Source organism: Myodes glareolus, chromosome 9 (genome assembly GCF_982192425.1).
Source record: "Myodes glareolus chromosome 9, mMyoGla1.1, whole genome shotgun sequence".
Classification (NCBI taxonomy): domain Eukaryota; kingdom Metazoa; phylum Chordata; class Mammalia; order Rodentia; family Cricetidae; genus Myodes; species Myodes glareolus.
This window is the reverse complement of record NC_142034.1, coordinates 22,560,880-22,573,775: the sequence shown is the minus strand read 5'-3', so window position 1 is coordinate 22,573,775 and position 12,896 is coordinate 22,560,880. Positions and strand designations below refer to the sequence as shown.

Sequence of the window (12,896 nt, the reverse complement as noted above, 5' to 3'; positions counted from 1 at the left end):
TGGTCATATCATTCTTGGCCCCATACCCTGCAGCAGGCCTCCCACTGTCTATGGGAGAGAGAGCAGGTTCTCTATGGACACCCAGGGCCCTCCACAGCCCAATGTCTTCTCCCCTTTGAGTTCTAATTCTAGTAACTGTTCACCCAGGAACTTGCTGTTTGGTCTATCAGGGCTCCCAAATGTGACCATTGTCTTCCTGAAGATGCATGCTCTGTAGATCCTGTTCAACCTCCCCAGTCCATCTCAATTAGTATTGGCTACAAGAAGCCCATTGCTACCCCCAACATACTTCCTCCCCATCTTTGCCAGCATTTATTCCTTCTGGGTAGGCATTTGCATAGTACTTAAAATAATGATACTGTACAGCTAGGCTGGGGTTCAAAATTTTTTCCTTGCATGTAATCCTGGTCAATGGATCTAATCCTTCCCTGTGCGCTGATTTCCTGTGTCTAAATGAACCAGGAGCAATACCTTATGAGATTGTCATGGGAACTCCTGCTGTGTTCATTTTCATAATATCGTCATCAAATCCGAACAGATACGTGCATACTATGTGCTTCATGAGAGGTGGCACTAAGCCTGATGATGCTGGTACAGACTGAAATCTCAGCTACTCGGGAGGCTGAAGTAGAAGAGTGACATGTTCAAAGCCAGCCTGGGCAATTTAGTGAGACTTTGCTAAAAAGCTTTTTAAGGGAGGACTGGAGGTGCATATAGGTCTGCAATGGAACACTTGCCTAAGATGCATGAGATCCTGCATGCAATTGCAAGTAGAGTCAAAAAGGAAGCAAGATAGCAATCACTGCTGTTGTTGTGATGGAGTGGTGCCTCACATACTCTTAGCTCCCCCTCCAGTTATAAGTGTCTAGATGGTGCATTCTTTTCCTCCATACCCAACAGTAGTTTGTAAACACTGAAGACTATGAATGTGAACTAATCAAGCATCTCTCAGTAAGTGTGACTTTGGGCCAGTCTTTGAACCCCTCTGGCCCTTGGCTTCCTCATTAAAAAGTGAACTAGATAATGGTACCTTGTTTATAGGGTTTTTTTCAAGATTAAGCAGTGTCTAGAGACCATTGTTTGCTTAGCAAACCTCTAATGCAGACCCCACATCCAGCAGCACTCCCTGAAGACCTGTTGGCTATGTGATCACATCATGGCAGCTAGATGGAACAATGAGCTTCGTTTATTAGGGCATTATTCTCAATTGCAGTTGTTTGGCCTTGGTTTCTGGCATGGCCATCTCCCTCCTCTCTTTATTCTTTTATTACTTGGCTCTGGAGTGGTTTCCTGGTTTAAACATATTTACGGCATGAAAGCCCTTTTTGGTAAATACCCCTTCAGTCTGTGGAAACAAGAAGCGCTGTAAGGGAGTGGAGAAGTGGCTCAGTGGTTAAGAGCACTTGCTGCTCTCCCAGGAGGGGCCTGAGTTGGGTTTCCAGCACCTGTATGGTAGCGCATGACTTTTTTGTTTGTTTGTTTTTTGTAACTCTAGTTCCATGAGAGAAACCAACACCCTCTTCTTCTGGCTTCCACAGGCACCAGGAATAAATGTGGTGCACATACAAGCAAGACAGGCAAAACACTCGCTTAAAAATAACTGATATTTTAAATGAAGAGGCATAAGGATGCAAAACATGGGCACTCCCTTCTGGAACCCAAATGGATAAAGCTGGCTCATAAATACACCATCATGAAAGACAAAGAAATGCCAATTTGCAGGGCCATTGCATTAAGTTTTATTTGCAGTTTAACTGAAAACATGTACGCTCCAAGAAAGCAGAGAAAACCAGAAGCATCACCAAAGAGAACCTTCCGCCCCTGGGAAGAGAGAAGGTAGCTTTGAAGCAGTGAAGGCAAGGGCAGTCCCTGTAGTATCAGAACACGATGCTGGTGTCCACTTCCTGGTTCTGCTCAGGGCCATCTAAGCTGGCCCCACTCTTTTCACGATCTCAAGACTGTCATCAGGCTTGCTGTGAAGAGGCGCTGTGCCTCAGAACTCAGGTCCCTCGGGAATCCACACACTGAGGCCTCAGTAGCGACTCTGAAGGCAGGGCGAGCAAGGTACACAAACAGTGCGGGACATGCAGACTGAGCGGGACACCCCGGAGGAGGGTGCGCAAGGCTGGCCGGAGGGAGCCGAGCAAGGGTTACAGGGTAGCCTGGGGGGAAAGGTCACAGTGGGGAAGAATTAGTGGAGGTGCCATGACAGTCCTACCCTCAGACACGGCTGTACATCTCCTGCCTTCCATTGTTCCAATCGTCCCCATCTTTGCCTGTGCTGCCTCTGTGACCTCCCAGCTGATCCCTACCCCCAACTCCACTCGCGCCTCTGCGTCTCACCCCTGGTATATGGGTGGCCAGAGGAATCGCCAGTAGAGAGTAATCTAATCATGTCCCTCCCCTGCCGAGGACGTTTCAGTGGCTCCTACTTGGGCTTGAGACAAATATTAACCTCTCTAACAGATGTGTGTGTGTACTCCTCCCGCATCTCCTGACAGTTCCGACGTCTGAGTTCTAGCTTTCTGGCAGTTCCTCCATGAGCTATCCCGCTCAGGCTGGGGAACACATGTCTCCTCTTTCTAGAACTCTCTCCCACGGTCACTCACTGAACTCCTTCTCTGCTTTAAAATCTCCCCTGAACCCTCCCCTATCTCAGTGTTAAATCTCCCAGTGGCACTATAGTTTCTTCCGTAGTGATAGTTGATTATTCCACTATGGTTTTCTCCTCTACCAGACATTGTGTGTGCCCTCTGTATACCTGGCCTAGAGTAGGCACTTCATAAAAATGTGTTGAAGAAAAAGAAATTATAAATTGATGTGGAATGAGTACATGACAAAAGTAAACAGGATGCTCTCAGAGACTGACAGGCTGGGGAAGAAAACCAGAAACAACACACTGGACACTGGGCAGGGACCAACAGCTCAGGGGCTCCATGTGTAACCTGAGGGCCACATTCAGTCTTAAATGTATTTAATGTGGCTGGCACATTTTTTTCAATTTTTAAAATACATTTTAAATTTTGAAACTTTTAAAGAGTAGAAAAAATAGAAACCCCAGCTTTCCTTTGGCAGCTGGAAGACCAGCAGCATGACCTCTGCACCCTATGTGGTGGAAATGGCCACAGGCAGACAGCACTGCCCTCCTCGAGCATAGCACAGGCTCCCTGGTCCCCACTACCCCACATCGTGTGCAGATGTTAGCAGCCTGATCCTTGCAAACATGTGAGTTTACAGTACTGGCTTCAGTAGGATCAGGCTCAGAGTAAACGGAAAACAAGACTAAATGCTGGACAAGAACTTGCTACCAGGGCTGGGAAGATGTCTCAATGAGCGGAGGGTTTAGCAGACAAGTGTTAAGACCTGAGTTGGATCCCCCAGAACCTATGGATGATCAGACACAGTAGCACATGACTGTAGTCCTGGTGTTCCTACGGTGAGGGGGGAGGCAGAGGCAAGATCATCCCCAAAAGCTTGTGGGCCAGATAGACTGGTGTATGTCATAGTGAGCAAGAGATTGTCTCAAATGACCGGGAAACCTGAGGTTGTCTCTGACCTACACACACACACACACACACACACACACACACACACGTTGAACATATATGCTGTAACACATGTACATCCATATTCATATGTGTGTGTGTGCATAAGCACACATGCATGTACATACACACACATAGAGGATGTTGTGGGGGTTGCTCCAACAGCTGCTAGCACACCCAATGACCACAACACTCTATATCCACACAGCCACCAGATCCTGCTGATCCTGCTGGTATAACAGTGGGAAGATGATCTCCCCCATTGCTCCTGAACACTCTCCCTGCATGGCTCCCCCCACTCAGTCCTGCTTGCCTCTCTCAGGATAATCTTCCCAAACAGGAGCTTTGAGTTTTCTTTGGCTCAGACAAGAAACACGTTATTAGGCATCTGCCCTGAACTGAATTCAGGGAACCGGATCCTATTGTCTCTGCAATCCAGATGTTTACCAGCCAGTGGGGAGATGAGCAATTTCTCAGATTCTACCATTCGCTCAATCAGCAAAGGCCTCTGATAGGCCAGTGTGTCCTTTGTAGTTGTCCATGAATGAGCTCGAGCTGACCATTCCTGACCTGCTGTCCACCGGAGTCAATCACATTAAGCTACCTCCTGTCTTTCCACAGCCCCAGAACTCCTCCCCCAAGAACAACCTCCAGCAGTCTGTGCCCTGACGGACAATCTGAAGGCAGATGCTTCTCCACCATCTATCTCAGTATCCTTCATGATGCATGACAGACACGTGATAGGGTCTTGAGAGAGCTTGTCAGCTTGCAGTGAAGAAGAATGGACACCTCTGGACCAGGTTTGGGATAGTGGCCTAAATGTCATCACCTGGCTTCCTTTAGAGCATTCTGGTGGCTCCTCAATCTTGAGAGACTTTAAACTCATGTCTTTTAGTACAGGTAGATAGACTTGTATCCTAGGCCCCGCCCAGCCCTCTTGGGCCCCCTACAGAGCCTCTCCCCAGAAACTCACTTGCTGTCCTCGCTCTCCAGCAGGCCCCTGTATGTGTCGATCTCACACTCCAGCCGGGCCTTGACATCCAGCAACACCTTGTACTCTTGGTTCTGCCTCTCTAGGTCACAGCGGATGTCAGACAGCTGGGACTCCACGTTGGTGATCATGCATTGCATCTGGGACAGCTGGGAGGTGTAGCGAGCCTCCGTCTCCCCCAGCGTGTTTTCCAGAGAGTCTCTCTAAGGCAAAGGAAAGACACAACTATGAAGAGGCAGGTGCTTTTCGTGGGCTGGTTCAGAAAGAGATGAGAAGAGTCAAGTCTTTGGAGTTGTGAATGGTCCCTCTCCTCTAAGCCACGGAAGTCTGGAAACAGGTCAAGTGGTCTGTTCCAGGCTGAGCATCAGGTATGTGGTAGAACCAGAGTTTGAACCCAAGTCTGCTCCTATGTCCCTGATTCCTTCTACACAGTTTAGAATTGGAGTTCACCAAGTATTCTAATATGACACCATGTCTTTCTGATGGTTTTCCCATGAGAGCTCTTAAAAAAATACCCAGTCCCAAGCGACGCCTCCAAGACTCTGGTTCCATGAGTCTCGACTTTAGACCAATAATCCTAACACCTAGAAGTTTCTCTAGACTCCTGGGGTTTTCTCTAGATGTCAGGACTATTTAATATCTATAGGTGACATTTACAACAAGGGTTTGGAAAGACAGGCTATGTAGATAACAGATATGTTGGAGGGATCAGGAATCAAGTTTGACATATGATAAGGAGCATGTCCTTTTATCTCTGAGCTGGTTCCTGAGAGAAACCTCCCTCCAAATAAATCAGCTGGGAGTACACCCATTCTGGCTGGATGTGGTTGCCCTCCTACCCCTTCTAGCATCCCTGGAAGCCATGCCCAGGGCTCTCCCAGACCCGGAGCAAAGAGGTACCCGCCAGCAGCACTCACCAGGCTATGCTGAGCCTGCAGTTCGATCTCCAGAGTATTGACTGTTCGTCTCAAATCGATGATGTCTGACTGGTAGCTCTGGAGCTGCTCGGAGCTTGTGGCCACCTGCTTGTTAAGCTCTTCCATCTGCAGTGAAGAAAAGAAGGGGGGTGCTGAGCGTCCCTTCCTTAGGACCCTGAAGAGCCCAACCTCCTGGGAGAGATGTGCCCACCTGCATGTTGAACCACTCCTCCACATCCCTGTGGTTGGTCTCCACCATCGTCTCATATTGACACCTCATCTCCTCCAGCATCCTGGTCAGGTCCACGGGGGGTGCGGCATCTACCTCAATGTTCAGGCGGTCCCCAAGCTGCTGTCGAAGGACACCGACTTCCTGGAAAGACACAAGACCCCAGGCAAGTGTGGAAAATATGTCAACTGTAACAAGAGATGCTGACACTTCCTGTCACCTGGGCAGAAGCCAAGTTCAGGGGTCATTTGTTTGATCCGTTTGGACTAAGACAGGAAGCCCACACACCCCTTCTCATTTCCCCAGCTTGCTAGCAACCCTGTGCATCAAGGAAGGAGAGCCACAGAGCCTGACATGACTTGGTTCGAGGCCCCATGGAGAACAGGCCCCTCCCCAGGCTTGCCTGCCAGCGAAGAGAGAGAGCTGCCACTGAGGCTGCCCGAGTATGGGATAATGCCTCATTAGTGACTTCTTGGCGCAGTTCCCAACTCTCTGGTTTAAGCGGGATGAGTCAGGTACCCTAGGGCATGCAGTGAGTGCATGGTGACTGATGGTTATTTTACATTTAAGCCTAAGGAAGCCCAGCCAGAACCCAGAGACACTTGTTCATTCAAACCCCAAGTGAAAGGTGTGAATGTCAGCCCGGAGAAGGAAGACCAAAGCACCCTAGAGAAATGGTCCTTGCAGTGTTTTGGAAAAAAATGGGAAAGAACCATGTCTATGACTTAAGCGTGTGCATCTTCTGTACAGAAAAAAGATACAAGAGGTGGGCAAGAACAGGGATGGAGCAGAGATGGAAAACACCAAAGCCCAACCCTCGGAAGAGGAGGAGCTCACCAGTAGGGAGCCTGATAGAGATAGGCGGTCTCTGCGTCTGTTCTGGAACATACACATCCCCACATCCCAGGACCACTACACCACTCTCCCTCTCACCAGTCCCTGATAGAAAATTTGACAGTTGCCCTGATCCATGAAGTTCAGAAGAAAGAGCCATGTCTCTGAGCACCTACCAAGAGGTAGGTGTTTCATACGCAGGGCTTGGGTCATATCTAGGACCCATGTAGTATCATTAAATCCTCCCAATAACCCTGCATGGTTCCATGGGTGATGGAGATCAGAAAGCATACATGAATCACATAAAGTCACAGAAATGATATGTGGTCCACCAGGAAGCTTCAACTCACGTCTACCCAGCTGTTCCCATGCCGCGTCCCAGATCCACGTCGGCTTTACTTTTCATCTCACCTCCTCATGGTTCCTCTTAAGGCACAGCAGCTCCTCCTTCAGGGACTCCACTTGAGCCTCCAGGTCAGCCTTGTTCAGGGTCAGCTCGTCCAGGATCCTGCGCAGGCCATTGGTGTCTGCTTCTACCAGCTGTCTCAGGGCCAGCTCTGTCTCATACCTACAAGAAGGTCAGGGTCAGCAACCAAGGGATAGAACTGTATACAGAACTCAAGGAAGGATTTGAAATGCCGGCTCTCTCTAACCCCGTACAAAACCAACAGAGAGCTAACCCAAGAGTATATGAGGAAAAGACACCCTACCTCCAAGTCCCCGGCCAGACTCACTTGGTCCTGAAGTCATCTGCAGCCAGCTTGGCATTGTCAATGTGCACGATCATCCTGGCATTCTCTGCCTTGGTGCACAGAACCTGCCAACCAAAGCGCACAGAGCAGTTCAGCGCAGGATGTAAAGAAGGAAAAGAACGCAGTGAAGGTGTCCTAATTTCATTTCTGCTGCTGTGATAAAAAGTCCTGACCAAAACGCAGCATAGGAGAAGACGGGTTTATTTGGCTTGCAATTCCAGTTAGAGTCCATCACTGAAGGGAAGTCAAACTACTCACATCACATCCACAGTCGAGAACAGAGAGAAATGAATGCATAGATTTGTGCTTGCTTGTGTGCTTCCTTGCTCGCTCGCTCGCTCGCTTGCTTGCTTGCTTACTCTCAGCTTGATTGTTTTACTCTTATGCAGTTCAGGAACCCCTACCTAGGGAATGGGACCCCCCACAGTGGAATGCATCTTCCCACATTTATTAACACAACTTAGAATCACCTCGGAAGAGAGCTTCACTGAGGTATTGTCTACATTGGGATGGTCTGTGGTCATGTCTGTGGAGGATTGTCTTAAGACAATTGCGATCCTCCGCCCCATTGTGGATGCCATGAGCAATGGGTAAAGAAAGAGCCCTATACAGAGGCTATGCCAGATCCTTGACCTACATTGCCCGCTGAACTCTCTTAAGTACCCCTTGAGATACGGACCATTATTCTCCCCATCCGACAGATGAGGAAACTGGTGTCTGGAAAGGAAAGAGGCCTCCCAACGCTATGCAATACATCGATGATAGACCTGCTGACGGTGCTCTTTCTGCATTCAGGGCTCTGGCTGAGTGTCCAAGTTAGGAGACAGTCCTGTGCCCTGGGGAGGTCTCTTTTCCCTGAGCACAGCTGGAAACACTAATGAGATACATATCTGGAGTACTGGCTTTTCTGGATGCCTCTTCCAGCTGGATTGTTTACAACCCACTCTCACCTTCTGCTGGAGTTCCTCGATGGTCTGGAAGTAGGACTGGTAGTCGGGACACATGGTCAACACCTGAGCCTGGTAGACATCTTGGATCTTGCCCTCCAGCTCTGCGTTCTCTCTCTCCAGCTGCCGCACCTTCTCCAGGTAGTTGGCCAGGCGGTCATTCAGGAACTGCATGGTCTCCTTCTCGTTGCCATTGAAGGAGCCCTCGCAGATCAGGCCATAGGTCCCCATGGAGCTGGAGATGCAGCTGGTTGGCCGGCGGTTACTGGGTTGGCAGGAGCTGGACAGGTAGGGCTTGGAGAGGCAGCTGGCTGGCCTGTAGGTGGTAGGCATGCAGATGGAGGGCATGCCCTGCAGGGGCTGGCACACATAACCCAAGCACAGCTCCGGCCTGCTGCCCATGTTACTGGAACAGACGGAAGACGGTCGTGAAGAGCGCTTGAGAGAGACTGGCAAGGTGCTGGTGACACAGCAGCTGGATGTCATGCTAGGGAAGTCCCTCCCCCCCGAGAAGCTCCCTGAGTATCTACAGACTCCATCCTGCCCAGGCCTTTTTATACTCTTGGAGTGAAGGGGCTCACACTAAAAGCCCTCACGGGAGTGGGAGTGTTGATATTTACCCTCGGTCTCCGAGGAAGCTGATAATTAATTTGTAATTTGGTTTCCAATAAGGAGTTCCTTTCCTCATAAAAGAGGCCAAACTTGTCATTTGGCTAAAGCAGGACTCTAGGTTCTTGTCATTGGTCACCCGGGGGAGAGCATCAAGACACATCTTCAAAGGATCAGTCCCAATACCTGGGCTCTCATTACCAGGGTGTGGCAGCAGGTACCGCCACAGCTTGTCCGGTGTTGCCATGGACCTTGCCCACTGTGCCCCCGCCTGCACCTGCCCTAGGGAAGGCTGCGAGCCTGCGGAGAGGTAGTTGCCCCTTTAATGAAAGCATTCCACGTGGGAAAAGACCTGGCCCCTTCACAAGGAAGTGTGTGGGTGACAGAAGCTGCCTCAATACCGTGGTATAAATCTGGAGAGACAGGAAAGAGGGCAGAGGCTTCAGAATACATACAGCTCATTCTGCCACCTATGGAAAGGACATATCACAGAGGAGAGAAGGAAGTGAGGACGCAAACACCTAAGCAAATAAGACATCTTTTTAGTTAAAGGCAAATGAGAAAGGGAGAGGTGAGGCCCTTCTCCTTGGAAAAGCGGTTCAATGTCATGAAAGCCTCCAGGAGGCAGAGACTCTGTCTTGACTCTCTGGGTCCTCCGCTTGAGGGTCACTGCCACCATGTAGTGTGCAGCTACTGTCTGTTAAGACTGAGGCTGAATAGCTAGAACGGGCTCTCCTTTCGCTCTCTACAGTGATGCACAGGGAAGGCTCAATGGGATCCCAGCGAGTGGAAGCCCTGTGAATCTGGTCTTTGAAGAGGAATGCTCTGTGCTAAGCCAGTAAACAGGGAGCAGGTGTCCCTAGTTACAAGGCTTGGACGACCCCTTAAAGCAGTGGTTCTCAACCTCCCTAATGCTGCGACCCTTTCATACAGTTCCTTATGCTGAGGTGACCCCCCCCCGCCATAAAATTACTTTTCATTGTTAGTTCATAACTGTAGTTTTGCTACAGAATCATAATTTGCTAGAATCATAATGTAAATATCTGATACACAGGATATCTGATACATGGCCCCTGTGAAAGGATTGTTTGACCCCCAAGTGGGGTCGCAACCCACATGTTGAAAAGCACAGCCTTAAAGCGACATGATGGGCTAATGGTTTCGGTCCCCCGCTGTGAAAGCTGTGGGCTGACACCTGGCGTGTCGTATCACCACTTTGGGATTCACTCCCGTCTTAGTTCCTTTTCTTGTTGCTATGACAAAGGACCTGAAAAACACAATTCAAAGAAGGAAGGCTTGCAATCGGAGGAACCACAGTTCATCATGGCGAAGAAGGCATGGCATTCAGTCAAGAAACAGAGAGACGTGAACGCTGGTGCTCAGGTGGCGTACTTTTAACTCCATTCAGTACCCTAGACTGTGAAATGATGCTACATCTGTTCAAGGTGGGTCTTCTCGCCACACTGAAAACTCTAGAAACACCCTGTTGACACGCCCAGAGGTGTGTCTCCTAGGCGATTCTAAGTCCCATCAAGTTCTTACTGGAGATGGACCACCACACTCTTCACAACATAATGTTGGCATATAAGCACTTGTGCTAGCTTTCCAATCACGGCCTTCAGAAGAGTTGGCAAGAGGCCAGGAAATGGAAAATGCCACCCAGCCCTCTCACTGATTAAGAACTCAACCTAGAAATCCTGCCTTCTGATGTGTGCTATGGCCTTTAAAAGTCACTTGGTCTCCCCCCATGTCTCAGCTTCTGCATGAAAACCAACTTAAATGACCTCTCAAGGGATGGGGGTACAGCTCAGTGTTACAGTGCACGCCTAGCATGGGTAAAAACATAGGTCCCACCGCCATTCTCATGATCCTCCCCTCCCAAGAAAAAAAGATCTCCCAGTTTGAGCCCCTGGAACAACCATGATTCCAGCAACGTTGTCTCGATGGACAATTTAGAGGAGCTGGTGATGTCAGATGGGAGAAGGCTTGAGAGCAAGGCCAGCTGCCTGAAACGGTAGGCCCCTACCACCGGAGGGTACACAGCTGCTTTCCTCTGCTGGAATTTCATTCTTGAGGGAGCATTTCCATCAGCAATGCCCAGTTACCTCAGGCTAGCCAAGTATATGAAAACTTATGAGACTGGAGAAATGGCTCAGCAGTAAAGAGAGTTTGTTGTTCTTACAGAGGACTGGAGTTTTGTTTTGGTTCCCAACACGCATGTCAGGCAGCTCCCAAGCCTGTAACTCCAGTTCCAGGGGATCCAGTGTCCTCTGGCCTCCACGGGTATCTCACTCACATGCATAGTCTCCCATTACACATGTTAAAACAAATCTAAAAAAAAAAAATCCAAAAGCAAATCAAGACGTCCCATGTATCAGTCTCAGCTTCAGCTCTGACAGTTGTGGCCAGCAGGACAATCTGCTCTCTCGAGCACAGGCTCTGGGGAAGTCTGTTCTGTAGAAGTCACACTCTTCTTCCTGGCAGCCTCAGAATCAAAAGCCCCTTCCATACCCTCTGAGCTCCCTCCGAGATGGCGCTCACCAGATTCCGTGGAACTTCCCTTTACTTGTCTCATTTGCCTTTGCTTTTAAATTACAACCCTGTCTCTGTGCGGCCAGGCGTTTTCAACTTTGTGTGCACTAGAATGACCCGTAGGGCTTAAAAATAAACGTACAACAAACCAAAGACACAACACAGCAAAATAAAAAACAGAAAACAACTCTCGCCTGCTCCCTGAGATGAAAGACCTCAGCCGCCCTCCAACATCACAACCAGCAGTAACTGGAGATGTTTATGTGTCAGGCACAGCACCGGGCACTTAGCACTAGTCTACTTACTTTGTCTCTTGTTGTTGGTTATTATTTTTTAACTCTTTACTCTTTGGGGGCCTGCAAATCCAGCTCCCAAATAAAGACACACAGACTCACATTCTTTGTTAGGAATGCCCCGCCTTAGCTTGGCTTATTTCTACCCAACTTTTCTTAACTTAAATTATCTCATCTATCTTTTGCCTCTGGGCTTTTACCGTTGTCTATTTCTGTACTTCTTTCTTACTCTGTTGCTGGTTGTGTAACTGAGGGCCTGGGCTCTGGTGTCCTCCTCTTCTTCCTTTCATGCTCCTTCTTCTCTTTTCCAAGAATTCTCCCTCTATTTATACTCTCTGTCTGCCAGCCCCGCCTACCCTTTTTCCTGCCTTGCTATGGGCCATCCAGCTCTTCATTAGACCAATCAGGTGTTTTAGGCAGGGAAAGTAATACAGCTTCACAGAGTTAAACAAATGCAATATAAAAGAATGCAGCACATCTTTGCATCATTAAACAAATGTTCCACAACATAAGCAAATGTAACACATATTAAACTAATGATTCCACAACCCCTGACCTTGTTGCTTTTCTTTTTGCTGTGATGAAAGCAACTTAGAGAAACGTTGATTTTGGTTCACAGTTTGAGGGGCTAGTCCATCATGGCAGGGAGGTCGCAGTAGTGGGAACTTGAGGCAGCTGGTAACATTGCATCTATAATTAGGAAGCAGATAAAACTGCCCTGAGCTTCCTAGTTATATTACCAAAAATCCCTCAAACTAATGCACAGACACACAGTCCTGTCACTATGTCAGCATCAATCAAACAACTTTCAGATATCCTGGTACGAGGCCAAATCTTAGGCCAACTCTATCAGGATTTCTGGGGATCAAAGCAAGCAAGAGTTGTTTTCTGTTTTTTATTTTGCTGTGTTGTGTCTTTGGTTTGTTGCGTTTTTATTTTGAAGCCCTACGGGTCATTCCAGTATGCAGACAAAGGTGAAGACATCTGGCTGCACAGAGACAGGGTTGTAATTTAAAAGCAAAGGCAAATGAGACAAGTAAAGGGAGGTTCCACGGAATCTGCTGAGCGCCATCTGGGAGGGAGCTAGGATGGTTTGGAAGGGGCTTTTGATTCTGAGACTGCCAGGAAGAAGAGTGTGACTTCTACAGAACAGACTTCCTCAAAGCCTGTGCTCGAGAGAGCAGATTGTCCTGCTGGCCACAACTGTCAGAGCTGAAGCTGAGACTGATGCATGTGACTTCCTGATT

General features: G+C 48.7%; 1 protein-coding gene across 1 annotated transcript; it reads right to left on the bottom strand.

The window, feature by feature from the left end:
* Positions 1-1,712: 1,712 nt before the first annotated feature.
* Positions 1,713-8,714, bottom strand: Krt32 (keratin 32). The gene is made up of 7 exons (XM_048450578.3): positions 8,219-8,714; positions 7,251-7,333; positions 6,928-7,084; positions 5,665-5,826; positions 5,454-5,579; positions 4,519-4,739; positions 1,713-2,162 (listed from the first exon to the last, which is right to left on the bottom strand). Exons 1-7 carry the CDS (start codon positions 8,699-8,701, stop codon positions 2,033-2,035), a joined length of 1,362 nt encoding a protein of 453 aa, XP_048306535.2. The 5' UTR covers positions 8,702-8,714; the 3' UTR covers positions 1,713-2,032.
* Between the last annotated feature and the right edge of the window lie 4,182 nt (positions 8,715-12,896).

Excerpts from the sequence above, each read along its gene's own strand:
- Krt32 (XM_048450578.3), bottom strand. The coding sequence starts at position 8,701 with ATGACATCCAGCTGCTGTGTCACCAGCACCTTGCCAGTCTCTCTCAAG. Across the intron at positions 7,334-8,218 it reads TCGAGGAACTCCAGCAGAAG|GTTCTGTGCACCAAGGCAGA; the intron begins GTGAGAGTGGGT and ends TTTGGTTGGCAG. Across the intron at positions 4,740-5,453 it reads TGCAGGCTCAGCATAGCCTG|AGAGACTCTCTGGAAAACAC; the intron begins GTGAGTGCTGCT and ends CCTTTGCCTTAG.